The sequence below is a fragment of the Pempheris klunzingeri genome, chromosome 3 (assembly GCF_042242105.1).
Source record: "Pempheris klunzingeri isolate RE-2024b chromosome 3, fPemKlu1.hap1, whole genome shotgun sequence".
Taxonomy (NCBI): domain Eukaryota; kingdom Metazoa; phylum Chordata; class Actinopteri; order Acropomatiformes; family Pempheridae; genus Pempheris; species Pempheris klunzingeri.
Window position 1 is genome coordinate 17,164,428 of NC_092014.1, and position 16,457 is coordinate 17,180,884.

The window sequence follows — 16,457 nt, forward strand, 5'->3', positions numbered from 1 at the left end:
ACAACAAACTATGAACTTCCTAACTTTAAATTAGTAATAATATCATAAATCTAAAGAGAAAGTATTGCCTAGAAAATATCCTTTCGTCAAGTTTATTGTAATCTGTCTACTTTGTACTGACCTCTGCTGACTGAGATGTCTTTGTGCACCTGTATCAATCTGCTGCCTGAAAATGCAGCTCAATTCACTGGCTTGTGTCGTCCAACAAGCTGCCATCCTCAAAAACACAAAGATAAAAAGCTGATGTATGACCCGTAGCTGCCTGTATTACTGTTGGATATATAGACAGTCACAGGCCCACACACAGTCAGACACACACACACACACAAACACAACTGTGACTTGAAAGCATCCACGACGACGTGGTGCTACAGACCTCTGGGGACTCGCTGTCTGCCGTACACACATACACAGCCTGTGCCATGACTTATATGGGAAAGACAAAGACATCGGTGATAAATCACTGTCAGCTATTCAACACACACACACACTCACCAACACACAAAAGGAATTCCAGAGAAGGTTTTTTTCTACCAGCGTGTGAGCGTGTTTTACGCAAAATGAAAGTGTTTGACTCTACTTGATCTGTCACAGGTGCTTTTTCTGACTGTGTGTGTGTCTTTGAGTGAGAGTGAGAGTGAGTGAGTGAGAGTGAGAGTGAGAGAGAGTGACGCATGTATAAGAGATGCATAAAAAAGGTAAAACAGATCAACAAATGCATGTTCAGTTTACTAAAATCTACCATCAGTTAAGAGTTACTCTGCATCAGAACACTTAAGCGACTTAATCTCCAGCTGCAATCTAAACATATACGGCATAATTACCACGGCAGACACTATTTTCCTCAGAGGCAGGTTCCAGCTGGTTGCAGTAGACACTGATGATCACAGCAGTGTGCTACAGAACCAGTGGGTGGCGCTCCGATTTACACAACAGGCCGCTGTGTCAGGGTGTAACTTGTCCAGCTATTAATAATCTATAGCTGTGAGTATTAAGGACCCCTGCTTCAGGCCGATGTGCTCACGCTCGTGCTAGGTGGTCCTGTCGGCGAGTAATGCGACCGCTGCCAGAGAAGTTTTTGCCAGGACTTTCACCTTGAATCAAACGCTGAGCTGCTGCAAATACAAAGAGCCTCCCTCTCTTTCATTTCTCTCTCTCTCTCTCTCACACATAAGCGAGTATCTGTTTTTTTATTGTTGTTGTAGATGCAGTTACAGCCCTATCAGCTACAGGGAGATTTTTGAGGAGTTGTAACAAACTGTGCCAAGGCTTTCATTTTTAAGTGTGAACAGACTCGGATAATTGTAGCATAATGCAACAGCACATGCTGCACCGGCTTCAGTTCTTGTTGTGATGTGTCTCTTCTACCTGAAAGTATGCAGGAAGAAATGCAGTATGCAAAGATTTTACATCTCGCATTAACATTGCATTAACTAATCACTGCAATGCACAGCCCAGGGCACAGTGCAGGAGAATGACGTTCTTTTCTTCTCTTAAAATCACTTTCTCTTACTCTTGCTTCCTTTCTCGTCCTCTCTGTCTTTGCCTCCAGCCCACATTATATATTTGCTTTGGCTGCAAACATTCGCCCTCCTCTTGGTAACCGTGCAGTAACCCGCTGCCACACAGAGCTGCTGAGGTCATCAGCCTGATCCTCTACAGCAGCGCCGGCCCCAGCCTCGGGATCAGGTCTCACATACACACTCGCTCTTTTAACTTTTTAACTCTAAAAAGCTGCCAAGGTCCGTGCCTTCATCAGCTCACATACATGCACAGAACCAGGTACTCGTTCTCTCACACAGACACTCATTCCCTGCCCTGCTTACTGCTCCCCTCATGGCCCCCTAGTGAGGCAGCAGTAATGAATAAGCATCATGCTTCCAGTGTGTTTCAGACTTGATGACTGTGACGCTGGCTCGTGCATAAACAGGCTTGAAGGGTAACACTTGTTTTTACACACATCATCTGTTTACCAGTGTTGGAGAGTACTTCATTTGCAGCTTCAGTAGGAGCATTGCACAGTTTGACTCAAGTGATGTCATTTGAGTCAGCATCTGTTGGGGCTGAAGACAAGATTGAAAACGAAATAAATCTGGAGTGGACGTTGAGGGGTGGATCGTGGACTTTGAATGAAGCTAGTTTACCAGACCTCTGTGGTTTGCGAGTGTCTCGAGCTACATTAGCCGCTACTAGTATAACACATCCGAATATAAGGATGAACTGTCGGCAGTCGAGTTGCATTGTGGGTAATGCAGGCGCCAGGTTATGACAATGAAATAAGAATGCGTGGAATGAAAGAGACGATTTCTCTGGTTCTGTTGCACCAATTTTTACTGTTAATCTTTTAACTAAATCTGTGGAGTGCTGTCTTCAAGAACTGAAACAGCTGCTGTGGTAGCCAATGTAGAAGTCTCTCGTTAACCATCAATCCTTACTCCATCTTCCATTAGTACCACTACGGGCATGCAAAGCTCTTTTTCCCTACAGTGTGGAAAAAAGCAAAAAGTTGTTTTTCTCAAGCAGACAACTGCAAAAGTGTCCCTTGTGCCTTCAATGTAAGACAATATTTGAATTTTCCAAACAGTTTCTCTGGGGATAAATCTTTAGTGCAACACAAACTGTGCTGTGCGCCATAAAGTGCTCTCTCTCACATTTATATTAATAGGTAAAACTCTGCATGTTGTTTATATACATGTTGTGTCCAGCTGTTGGCAGTCCAGCTAAATGCAATAAAACAAGAATGCAGATCGCCCTTTCCCAGACAGAGAGCTAAAAAATGCTGTCAGAACACTTTCTCCTGTTCATTTTCAGTAAAATGGCACAGACTGTGTCCTGCCAGATAATCCTCTGTTGGCCGTGTGTGACAGCGTTTACTCTGTGGTGTAAATGTGGCTGCTTGATTTATACGAGAGTCAGGCAGGCTGTGATTCATAGAGCTGATAAGTGAAGCTCTGGAGTGTCTTGTGTGTAATGTGTGAACACATGCTGATGTTGTCTGGTGTTGGTTTTGATTATCCCTAATCAACTAAACCTTTCCATTACACACACACAAACACCTCTGTACCTTATCTCTGTACCTCTCTCTCTCTCACACACACACACACACATCCCGCGGTTCTTGCCAAACCCACAGCACACAGAGATCCTCCCTCGGCTAAGACGAGCTTTCACTATGGCATCAAGTCACCAATTAATTCATTAACAGACGTCTCCGCAGGCGCTGAATAGCTGCTCATATCCTGGACAGAATTACAGTTTGCGTGAACACCCACTGGCAGACAATGTACGCGCGCACACACACGCACACACACACACGCACACAGTCTCTCTACAGCAGAAATAAATACACTGTACAATGTCAAAGACTACTAGCGGTGAAGAAAGGCACACGGAAACACTCACACAAGCGCACACAGAAATATAAACAGGTAACTGGCAGCCGGCACAGACAGGTATCAACAGAGACCGAGGAGAACATCTTGTGTCTGTCTGTCGCTGGGGGAATTAAACATGAGGCGCGACCTGCTAAAGTAGAGTAGTGTGTATGTACGCAAGTGTGTGTATTTAAGTGTGTGAGGATCTTGGAGTTGCCTTTATCCCTCATGTCCTTCAAACACAGCTAGCAGCACTTATGCAGATGTTTGGGAGCCATCCTAGTCATGTTTGAACGTTGTTTTGGTAAATTTGTAATGCATTTAACTTTTTGCACCTAAGGCGAGCAGCGATGATCAAACTCTCAGCGCTGTCAAAGAGAATGCTTTCCAATAAAAATAATGAAACAGCTGTCATCGCTGGTAAGAAAGCCTACTTCATGTCTGCGGTTTGAAAAAGATTAATCAGATTGTTGAAAATCTTCAGCGTGCAGTATGCCAGATTTCTCTCTTGAGAATGTACCTGACAGAATAAAAACATACTATGGAAGCGTTTGTATGTGAGCTACAGCTAATATTCAGTAAGAGGGGTGCTGTGTTTGAGGGATAGAGAGAAGAGGAAAAAGATCCGTTTGGATCTCCTCAGCCGGGCCAATTATCACCAGCTGCTGGAAGAGTGCACCACAGATTGGACGGAAATGGTTTAAATGCAAGACACACATGGACACGGAGCATGTTTTCACCCACAGGTATGCAGCAGCGATACTGATCATAACAAATAGGAGAACGATGATGATAGTAATGATGATGATCTGAGTTTCTGGCCAGTCCACGGTGAGTTCAAGCACCAGTGACGGTGACAAGAGGAAGTGAGTGCCGGCCATAAGCCAACAGAGTAACACAATATGGCCTTACTTCAGAGGCAATATGGCTTCTGACCAAACTGTTTCTCAAAAACAAGGTCGAGGTTCTATTTCTTAAACAAGCGCGCGCACAGAGACCCGCGTGCGCACACTCACACAGGCACACAGACACTGGCAAGAAATGCGGACTCACACTGTGAGCGGGATCTGTGTTGCATTATGTGTTGTAGCCAAAGCAATGAAACAAAACCACTGCCGCCGAAATGTTCACATTGCCCGAAGGACCCTGAATTCAACAACAACCACACAGGCTGTGAAATTTCAGAACCGATTTTGTCTTTTCTGACAAGTGAACACATTTCATTGCCCCCAAAAAGTGCGACCTGAGCTTTGTCAGAGGCAGTAAAATGGAATGCAATGAAAATGGTCTTTTTCTGCTCGAGACCAATACCAGACAGCATGCAGAAGGCTCAAGTACAACACAGCTACAAATGTGTTTTGGAGTTTTTAGTTTTATGAATGGTGGCAGCCTTTTACTTCTCTTTCAGCAAAAACACAAACATTTTCTAATTACCGTTTTGCACATTAACTGCCTGTTTTATCTGTATATTATCCTCAGACATTTTTTATTATGGACTAATTTCCACTCTTCAAAGGCCTGTCAGAATTTATTATCCGTGCAAAACTGGAATTCCATCAAAATTAAATTGTTTCTTGAACAGGGCCCATGACAAGCAACAACTAGCTCCAAGATTCCAGCTCAAAAGGGCTGCTGCCAAACACTGACATTAATAGCTTCAAGATCTACCATGTTTCAACATTCTCAACAGTATCTGCATTATTTGTCACATCTATTGCTTCCATTTGAGTCTAAATTATTGTGATTACATACACTTACATCACTCTTGGGACTGCATGGCCTCTGGTTATTGAAATGCCCAAAGTAGCAGTTTTATTAAAGCCCTTCGATATTAATGGATTTATCTAATCAGCATTATTGTTTAATACAAATGCCTTAATGTCTCTTTGGAGCCAAGCATCTGAATCATCATGCTGAAAGGCAAAATGGGTCTACTCTGGCTTCCTCTGACCCAGGCCTGGTGACTATTCTTGGTCCAAAAGAATAGTTCAAAGGCCACAAACAGAATTTACCTCCCGTCACTTACAAAGCTGTCAAATCTATTTTCAGTTTACAAGGTAAAAACATCACTTAAACTCGCAATCAGGGCAACATTTCCTCCCAATCATATTTTTGAAGGTTGCTCAATAAATCTAACCAACTATGCATTTCTTTATTATCGGTGTCCATGCAGTCGTCTCCAGCACTCGGTAGCTGTGAATATTGACCAAGTCTGACATTTCAAACTTCCAGTTCTTTAAATTTTAAATGCGACTGCCTTTCATATACCTGGCAGAGATACACACACATAAAACACCCACACACACACACGCACTCTCAGTATTCATGAGGCAACAAGAGCATTGGCAACAAATGGACATTTCAGCACACACTTGAACACAGGGTCTCCTGTGATCCCAAAACATTCTGCTGAAAGTTTGTCATTATTACTGCCCTCTCAATGCATGTGAGAGTGTGTGTGTGTGTGCGTGTGTGTGTATATCTGTGTTTTTTGTGTTTGGTTACAGCACTTGATATACCATACCGTCAGTCTTGCTTACAGTATGTTCTGGCTCAGCGGCCATGTTTCTGTCTGTTTGAGAGCTATAACAGTTCTCAAAATCTAAAACAGAAGGGTGAGCCGCTCGTCTGGACACGAGCGACTTATTTCTGCAGCAGTTTACAAAACAAGTCATAAACACTGATAAGAGTTCAGGCAAAGGAGATTCTCAAAGCAAAGGAGAGGCCATTCCCCTGTTTGAACTGGAGGCTAAAGACCTGAAGAAAACTCTGCATGCGTGTCTGCGTGTCTGTGTGCATGTGTGCGTGCATATGTGCACACCCGCAGGTGTGTGCATGTCAGTAGAGAGAGGTGAGAGCTGACTGAAGACGTGAAGGTGAGGGATAGTAAGACAGTGCAAAGTGCAAAGCTACTCAGTCAGTTTATTCCCAGCCTTGTTTGCTGTGAGCGGGACTTACAACGCATCCGGCCGGCACCTTTGAAGATGAAGGATGCCGGTTTATGAAGGAGTACGGTGACCTGCTCAAACATTAACCAGACCTTCAGTCATGTCTGAAAGGTACAAAACGAAGATGACAACGAGGAGGCGTCGGAGGGAAGGCCTGTAGAATATCTTTGTTCCCCAACTGACTTGATGCATTTTGAATGAAAAGCATCACTTGTAAGTACCCACAGAGGAGAAATGACACATGGCTGAGTGTTAGGATAACACTGATGCAGCTAACGCTGTCATTAACTGGCATGTGCAGGATGACTGTAAACACCTCACCTAAGTAAGCAACAAGAAAAAATTTAATTTTTCAACACTGTCAGATTTCTTTTTTTTTTTTCTTTGTTTGTTTCTTCAATGTGATACTACCCTTCAATATACATCACTACATTTCCTACGGTGGATTTCTCCTTGTATGAGCATTGAAAGTTGGCGCACTATGTTTAGTAAGAAACTCTCTTTTTTTGATTCTAAGAAACTGCACGAAATCCTGAAATTGATTGTTGATACTGTTGCTGGAAAATTTCCTGTTATCAATCTCCACTGTAGTTGTTCTGGATTTTTCTTAAACCTCATTACGGTTTGGGCAGTAATCCATGAAAACAAGAAAAACACCACCAAATGTCAGCATGGGCACAGATGTTTTTAAGTGTTTGCGTATGTTTGCTTGAACTTTTTGTTTGAGTTAATATTCGCATCTCGTCAGAAGACCTATTCAAGATTCTTTACCCCTGACGGTTTCAGGTTGGAAAGGTACCCAAAAAAGGTGCCTTTCCAACTTTCCAACAAAACGTAAAAACAACTTGAAATATGTTTTGCTGTCTTAACAAGTGGCTGTGGCTTTAAAACCCAATTATTTTAATGGGTATGAAATCACCCATGTCAGCTTTTGTACACCGCATGTTTGCTCCTGTAGTGAGACTGGCAGTGAGGCTGAGGAGAAGGTTACAGCAAGCTGAGAGACTCTCCTCCAAGTCACCGATATGTTAAAGTATCAATGCACCAACAGAGATTTCTAAGTGGAAGAAAGGAGGAAAAAGTTTCTTTTTTTTTCTCCCCCTGCAGCCTTTACATTCCCATTGGCTCAGTGAGCACCTGGAAAAAAACAACAATGGTCAAAATACTCTGCTGGCCCCGAGTCCATGAAATGTCACTCTACTGCTCCTTTATTTCCCCATTCCTCTCCCTCACACATTTTCCTCATCATACTCCCCCTCTCTCGCTTACGTCCGTCTCTTTCATTTTCACTATTGTCGTCCTGCTCCATCTCCAACCCCTCCTTCTGTCCCTGCTTCTCTCCGTGGTGCAGTGCCGGTCCCCTCATTCTGCATGCCTTCAAGCTGTCTTTCTAATCTTCCTGAATTATTCAAGACACTTTCTCCTCTTCTTTTTTCTACCCAACACATCAAGTAAACGGCACAAACCTGAGAACTGGGTAACTGAGGGAATACAAAATTGAATTTACAGTTCGTTTGCCTCGAAAGAATTCACAGGGCGCTCACTGACGGCAGCCGTAGCTCATCATACAGTAATTAGTTGAAACAATGGCACTTTCCTTGCTGTGTGAGTTGAGGATTTCTGAGCTCAGCGTTTGGCCTGCAAAGCTTTCGGGAGAATTCTGACAGCTCATGGTGCCCACATGATTTTCTCACAGTGAGAGTATACATATTTTTTTTCTACCTTTACTAATTAACACCTCTAAACTGAAACTGAGGTGCTTTTGAACTCACTGCATTAGGAGATTTTCCTTTGCTGCCAAGAGTCAATAACCCAAATGGGTTGAGGTGCACACTCAGGAGCACATGAGTGTCCTTCAGCATCCTGATGGAAGTAATCAGGAAAGTGCACTTCAAGAGAAACACAGACGCAGACCTGTGCGCTCAAACATGATATTCTTTCTTTCTTTTTTCTGTCTTTCTTTCTTTCGGCAGGAAGTAAAGATCAGGGAATATCGGAGTAGTCAACAGTGTACAGTTATGACCCCATACGGTGCCAGACTTTTTACTGTGCACAGAAACACTTTTGTAAGAACTACATCCTTGTGAGAGCCCAGTGACACACACACACACACACACACACACACACACACACACACACACACACACACACACACACACACACACACACACACACACACACACACACACACACACACACAGGTGTGATTTCTTCTTCTCTTCAAGATTTTGTGTTTGTGTTCTTACTCATTCACACACACACACACACACACACACACACACACACACACACACACACACAAGTACATATACATTTCCATAACCTGCAGTTTTGAGAATCAATATATCTTGCAGTCAACATGATTGATGCAGTAAGCGACAGGCTTTTATGGCTCTAATGTAAAATGCATTATACAGGTGCTGGTAAAAAGTAGAATGGCAAATATAGTGACTAAAGGAAACAACCCAAAAGATATAAATACAAAATCTCCCTCTGTCTTTAAATTTGATAATACAAGTAACACTGAAATATTTGTGTTTCACCCATATGCTGGGATTTCCACCACAGCAGTGTGATTACAAACACATACAAATCACTTTGTGCCTCTCTTTCCTTTGTGTTCTTTCTGTAAAACACTTTGAAACAGAATTTGTGTGCCACATATATTTAAGATATATTTAATTTTTATTATAGGGTAGAGTAAGTATAACTGATGATAATGTAAAAAGAAAATCATGCGGTTAGGTCAGTTGGCTTAATTATTAAAAAGCATGCTGACTGGCATTGGTTACGTGACAATAACCAAAATTCAAAGAGTTGAAAACCACTTTGTGCCTCGGCTGCATTGCTTTCTTTAACACATTATGGGCATCTCAAGAGTCACACAGTAGAGAATGTCGATATTTCCACGAGACTGCCTGTTGATTTAGCACCCACACCTCACATCTGCCACTGAGAATATGTCAGAGCTTTAGAAACGGACAACACCAGCAAACAAAAACCTTTTAAGCAGCTGCTGTGCGTCAAAGTGTCTGACATGTGCTACGACTGTCAAACAATGTAGAGCCTCTTTTCCTGCAGACCAGCAGCAGAATGGGCATTAAAAAGGTTTGAATTTTGTGTTGTTGACTGGAGTGGAGTCACAATAAGGTTTTAGTTTTAGTCTCCACCGTCAACATCTCTCCTCCTCTCTTTCTGTTTCTCTAGCTATCCTTCGTCATCCTCCTCACCAAACACCTCATCAGCAGGAGCCGAACCAACATCAAATTACTGCAAGCCTTGATGATTCAAATACTTTTCTGTCCAACAGTTAAAATACAATGAAGCTGACTGAAAAAAATGCCAACAGGGAATTTAATGAAAAATGAAATATCACATGAGGCCTAAGAGTGGATGTGAATACAGATCCGGACTCAACATTTCATAAAATCATCACACACAGATGCTAAAACCACATTTTGTGAAAGTGGACAGCTTTAGAGATGTATGACATTCCCACAATTTAACGATAATAATGATAATTCAATGAGAATCTGTACGAACAATCTTCCAGGCACCTCTTATAACTCCAGGTGTCTTTTCTTACTACATCTGCATCTCGAGTACAGACGTTAAATTGACAGAAACCTGGCCAGTGATCCTGGACTCTGCAGTATCTGTTATCTGCAGGCTCACGTGTCTCTGCCAGGTTGTAATAAAACACAACTACTGTAACTTCGATCACTTTGATCACTCAGCAGCTGATGAAACATGTTGGCTCGCAGACACAAAGAGCAGCAGCGTAGATATGATCAGAGATTTGCTTCTTTTTTTTTTGTTGCACCTGTTTTCTTTTTCGAATGGAAAATACTGTGTCCTACAGTGATGTATTTAAATGCCTCACTGCTCTTTCTCTCAGGTTGTTTTTCAGTTGTGCCTTGAACATAAGTTTGAGCAAATAATGTAAATAATAAGTATGGAAATATACAAATAAAAGTCATTTTAACTGTTGTTAATTTTGTAAGTCATATTTAATTTATGGAAGTAATGCAATAAAACTAAAGCCACGTCTCATTACTTAAATTCACGATTAAGAAAACGATTTTATTTATTGTTTTTTATTATATTGTATATTTATATATCATAATGAGATGATCAACTTATAGTTTAGAGATTTTAAACGATGAATCCACATTTCTATTCTAAACCACACCATCTGACATTGTGATGCATCCTTTCAGGCTGATTTTGATGTGGAAAATAATTATGTGACGATAAAAAAATATGTGCAAAATTACCACTGCGGTAGGTTTGTTGCAGGATTCTTCCAATAAGTGAAAAGGCATCGTTTTATTGCAGCGGCAGAGTGCAGCTCTGAGTCCTGTGGATGATTAAGCTCAGTGGTCGCGTTTGAGGTGGTTTAAAAGCCTCCATTATGGCCTGCAGCAGGCTAAATAGACTGTCAAATTGCATTTTCATGTTGCGTGTGACTTCAACCCAATTTTAAGCTCGTGGACGTGCACCACAATATCAGAAAAAAAAATGTGGCTTTGCTGTGGTTTTTGCTTAAAGAGAATGTCCAAGTTTGGGATAAATTAACCGAAGCTGTAAAATTAGTCGCACTATATAGTGATAATATAAAGCAAATTACTAACATTGTTAGTATTGTTTTTACATTCAAGAGACCATCAAACGCGTAATTTTGCATGCACAAATTTCACTTATCTGACACTACGTGTACCCAATCTAACAATGCCTGATCTCTCTTTTTTCTTTCACTATGAAATATCTCCACTTAAAATCACACCAGTCCGTCCAGCAGCCACAAATAAATAAAATGAAGCCCACACGTGAAGCAGCTCTGCTCAGCATCAGAAGCAAGCCGCTCCGGAGCGGAGGACAGAGGACGGACTTACCCACACACTCGTTGGCCTCCCTGGCTGTGGCTCTCTGCCACGGTCTGTCGTAGTGGAAAGGTTTGCACCTGTCGCACTCCGGCCCGGCGGTGTTGTGCTTGCACTCACACACCAGACTCCCATCCCGGTCCTTCACGCACCGAGACGCGTGCCCGTTGCATTTGCATCTCCCTCCGACCTGCAGGTCCGACGCGGCGTAGTAATACGAGTCCCGGGCCAGTTCTGAGTCGTCCTCGTTCTCGTCGCCGAAAGTGTGCAACCGGCTGAAGATGACTTTAATGTCAGTGGCCGTCACCCAGTCCTGCAGCACCGGGGAGTTGTCAAAGTCGTGCGCCGACGGTCTGCCGTCCAGCGTGCTGAAGGCGATGAGCCCGCCGGTCAGAGGGTACATGTCGGTGTGGGAGTCCGTGCACACGGCCTCCTGCTCGTTCTGCTTGGTGATCACAGCCCTGTTTGGCTTGTTGTACATCTTCCTGCACTGGGTCGAGTAAAATTGAAAGGGCACCCAAGTTTTACCGTAGTCCATGGACTTGTAAATAGCCATGGATTCAGGTCGGGGCGAGCAGAACTGCAGGCTCACATAAGTGACCTCAAACTTCTTTCCGAGGGACAGAGTCAGGGTGACATTTTGCGGATACTGGATGAAGTTCTCGGACTGCCAGCAGGTGAGGTTGTGCGGGTTGTTGAGGTCCGTCAGGTAGGCCGGAGGGTGGTACTTCTTGGGGTCCGACGCATCGCAGGTGTGACAGTTCCTGGTCCTCTCGTCGCCTTTCTCCGCCGATGTCACCACGCAGTAGCGGCTGGGCGTCTTCCCGCAGGTGCTGGACACCTTCACCTCCTTCCCGAAGGCGGAGTTGACGAAGTCCGGGATGCAGCGCCGCGGGTTGCCGTGCTCGTCGTAGCAGGGGTCCGGGGGAGAGGTCTGTGCCGCGAACAGGCTCATCCCGTAGCCGCCGAGGGCGCTCCGGCACGACAGGGACGCGGCGAGCAGCACAGTCAGCACAACATCCACAGCCCTTATCATGGTGGTCCCCGGGTCCCCAAGTGTGTCTGCCGCTGGAGGAGAAAGGGAAGGCGGCGAGCGTGTGGGAAGAGAGAGGGATAAGTTTGGTGATGGCACAGTAAGGTACAAACGTGGGCAAAACACTTTCCAAACAAACACTGGGTCAAAAAAAAAAAGTAGTACCTGACAGTGCGTAACACTCACCCACACCACATGCATGTCAGGTTTTTGTCAAATTTCTATAAAGCTCACTTTACCTGAGAATGATTTTAAAAAGATGTCAAGATACCGGCGATGGTTGGCTACTTTTCTCTGTCGGGCTTCAATTCACAGCACCTCCTGTTTTGCTGTTTGTTTCTTCAAATCTCCTGCGTAAAAACAGAGGAGCGGCAGGATTTTAAGAGTCGCCACTGTCCTTATAGCAAGTCCCACTCCTCCTGCCGGTCTTTTCACAACCTCTCTCTCTCTCTCTCCCCCCTTCTCTCTCTCTCTCTCTCTCTCTCCCTCTCTCGGATCGGATCTTGCTTGGCACAGCTTTAGATCAGCTCATCTTGACGCCGGGGTGGGGAGGGGGGTGACACCGGGCGGAAAGACGACATCCACTGGTGGCGCATCACAAGACTGACGCGCCGAGAGACCGCAAATTACCGCAGAAGAAAGAAAGAAAGAAAACTGTTACCGACCCGACTTTGATTCAGTACTTGCCACACCTTCATCCGAACAACACCTGATAGATCGTGTAGTTTACTCACCGGGATGTGCAGCAAAGCACAAGAAGCAAAAACTATCATTAGGCCCATAACCACGATCAAATTACAGTAAAATGCTAATTATCATGGCAGTTTTCACCGTTTACATAATAAAAGCTGTATTGGCAACCATTAAACACTGCTTGTCGCTTTCTACTGAAATATAGAAGAAATCAAGGCTATAATTCTTAGTGTACTATGGGAAACTACTATCTAATTAAGGAACTTTGTTAGGATTGTATTATTGGAAGATAAAGTGCAGAAAAATGCCATCATATATGGTCAAGTGAGTGAATGAATGAATTACAGATCGTCCATAAACGAATATATGAAGGGATTCCTTCAAAGTAAAATATCAATCACATGTTAATTGCTTAATTTAAGCGCAATTTACTTACTTGACCTCCTCCCAAATGAGAAGTCCAGGTTTACACACAGTTTTCAGGTATTTTCAGACGACTTGCTAGCAGTTTTATCTCAGGCATGCAGTGATTCTCACTGAAAACTAAACTCCACAGCACTGATAAGCTGGTGTAGCCTCCGCTGGGATGTTACACTGAAAGCCTTTACTTGCAGACAACATTAGGTCTGGACAAATATTACATTTGCAGGTCAGAGTCGACTGCAGTGTTTTGCAGGGCACAAGCCTGCTGCACTGTGGATCACAGTTCATCCTGGTGCAGCTTCAGCCTCACTGGACCTGTTGAATGTTGGTAACAGAAGTAACAGCGCCATCTTGTGGCCATAGAAAAAACACCAACTCAGTCTGTGCAGCAGACTTCTTACTTATCCCAGGCGGTGGAGGCATAACACCGCTTATTCAATGAGCATGAAGATGATGAGCTGCTATAGCTCTGAATGGTAGACACTGTACTGTACTTAATTTGAGGTTCTTGTGCTTTGCTCGATTATTTCCCTTTTTAAGCAACTTTATAGCCCATTTCTGCTCCACTACATCTCAGAGGTAAACACTGTACTTTTTGCTCCACTACTTCAGACCCTTTCTGTCCTGTGAAAACAATGTATCATCAAATTAGGTGATTTTGTGTCCGAATTTTTCTGATAACCTGAAGGATGAAGCGTTGCTGTATGGATCGAGGAAATTCTCCTACTTATTAAACTAGATGATGCTTAAAAAAAAATCATGCCCCGCTTTGCTGCAGGTTAAACTTTTTAAAAAGTATGTAAGGTTGTTAATATTAGCACAACCTTAAACCTCTGCAAAAGTAAAAGGCACCAGTCACATGAATGCAGCAGTAAAACATTGACAGGGGCCATTTAAACTTCAGGTACATTTTGCTGAAATGTAAGTAAGGTTTTGAATGCAAAGTATCGGAATACTTCTTCCACCACTGTACCATTGCATTTAGAAGATTTCCCCTTCATTAATCAATCCAAGAGATACTAAGTGGGGAAAACAAAGGCATAACTTTACCCTAAACCACACAAATGCATACATTAAAGAATACATTCAACCCTGCAAAGGAATTATTATCGTATTGAATCAGAACCAAGAATGTTTCAGTAATATCATACAGGAGTTGGCTTATAATACTAACGTCACACTTAACCTTTATCAAAATATTATTTATGGGAAATGTGGTCATACAATAAACTACAAAAGGGTTTAATTGTATTGAGTAATATCTGAAGTCATCAGGAGGACACAGTCAGATCTGGTTTCACTCCTATAAACAACACATGATGATCACATTTTTAATCGGGCTCAAATAAAAGCATTGAGGTCAACGTTGTTTTGTTTCTATTTTAGTTTTCTGTTTTCTAATTTCAACTCTTCCTCCTCACATATTCAGGTATGATGAACATTTTTCAGCTTTGCAGCTGTTGCTCTGACTTTATTTCTCTGTTTCACTGTTTGTAACCATTTGGTTTCTAGCTGCTTCTAACAAAGAGTAAGTTTATCTCATCTCTTGTCAGTTCAGATCCGCTGTGAGGACTTATAGCGACTTCACCAGCAGAGAAGAAGAATAAACCCAGTTAGATGTTGAGAGAGCTGTTGTCCACAGATGGCAATCAGAGAAAGCAGATTCTCATAAACCATACACCTACAGCAAAACCACACAAAACAATGGTTGCTGTGTACAATATGCTTTCAGAAATCTGTGAAATGAAATGACTCCCCTTATCTGTAAATAATCTAGAAAGCTGTTTTTGAGGCTTTTTGAACACATTTAAACAAGAAAAGAAAAAAATCCGACACATGGAGAAGCTCACCATCATGGAAATCATGAATATATGTTTAGAAAATGTGTCTCTGTACAGTGAAGCAACATGTTTGCCAATGTTGAGGTGCAAAAAAGTATGGAAGCAGAAGGTAATTGAGGTGTAAAAAGTGTCATCAGCAGATTTTTCCTTCTCCTGATCCGTTTCTTTCTGTCTCTGAGGTCGTTCTTCTTGGTTTTCAACCACTTTGCAGTTCTGAGCAAATTTGTGAACAGCTTTGTTCAGGATCATGTTCTTTGTTCACCTTTTTCCTGTGCTTTTACTCCAGTTTCATCCTCTTGGATTTAAAAAAAAAAAGAGATCTCATTTGGTTTTTTTCTCCTCTGCATTTGCTTTCATTCAGTCATTGTAACGACGGACGGCCGTTACTCATTGTTTGTGGAAAAGACTGTTGATTTGTATGTCATGCTGGTTGTTGGAACTTACCTCTGCCTGTCCTCTTCCTCCCAGGGTGTCCGGGCAAAAGAGTTCCCCGGGGGTTCGGATACCTGTTATAGGTTCCGTGAGGAGGATGCCATGTGGGAATTGGGTAGAGGGGAGTTTCGTTTTTAGATAAATGTAAAATAATTGTGAGGTAATTAGAGGGGTATTTATTAAATAGGTTGAGTAGGTTTGGTTGATTAATATTTGTTTAGTATATAGATTCAGTTGGTTGTGGTTTGAATAAATGTGTGGTATTTATTTATTGTGGGTCGTACGTTCCCTGTCAGATGGTAGGTGCCTGATGGGGACAGGTATTTAGGGTGGTGGTTTATGTGCTGGGGGTTATTGTTGGGTTTGAGTGAGCTGGAGCACATGCTGGAGAGGGGCTTGGTGCTGCCCATTTAAAATATAGGAAATATGAAGGCGCATCTTCTCGGAGTCCTGAATTTTTCTCCATGGGTCGCCTCCGCTGCTCGGGCAAGCTGACTGAAACATCGTGCTCTCAGGTGCAACATAATATTTGATGTCTTGTGGAGGAAGACAAAGCCAGTTTCCAGATTAAGTTATAAATCCTGCACACCCTGATCATAACTACAAGCCAATCAATTTATTCTACAATGAATCTTTTCACTCACACCTATTATATGTATTTTAATACCACCATCACTGTTCCCAAATAATTCACCTTGTAGCTTTGTGGAAGTATTAAATACCTTCTGTCAAAGGGTCGCTTCTTAATAAAAAATGAATATTTTCTCGAATGATCATCAACGTCAATCACTGTTATTCACTCAAATAAAGATGTGAATAAGTGAATAAAC

General features: G+C 42.7%; 1 protein-coding gene across 2 annotated transcripts in view; it reads right to left on the bottom strand.

Moving 5' to 3' along the window:
- Positions 1 to 12,247, bottom strand: part of ntn1a (netrin 1a) — a 59,292-nt gene extending 47,045 nt beyond the window's left edge. For both annotated transcript variants that reach the window (XM_070856544.1, XM_070856543.1), the window contains exon 1: positions 11,218 to 12,247. In XM_070856544.1, the coding sequence (XP_070712645.1) occupies positions 11,218 to 12,241 (1,024 nt within the window). In that variant the 5' untranslated portion in view covers positions 12,242 to 12,247. The remainder of the gene's footprint in view (positions 1 to 11,217) is intronic.
- Positions 12,248 to 16,457: the final 4,210 nt, after the last annotated feature.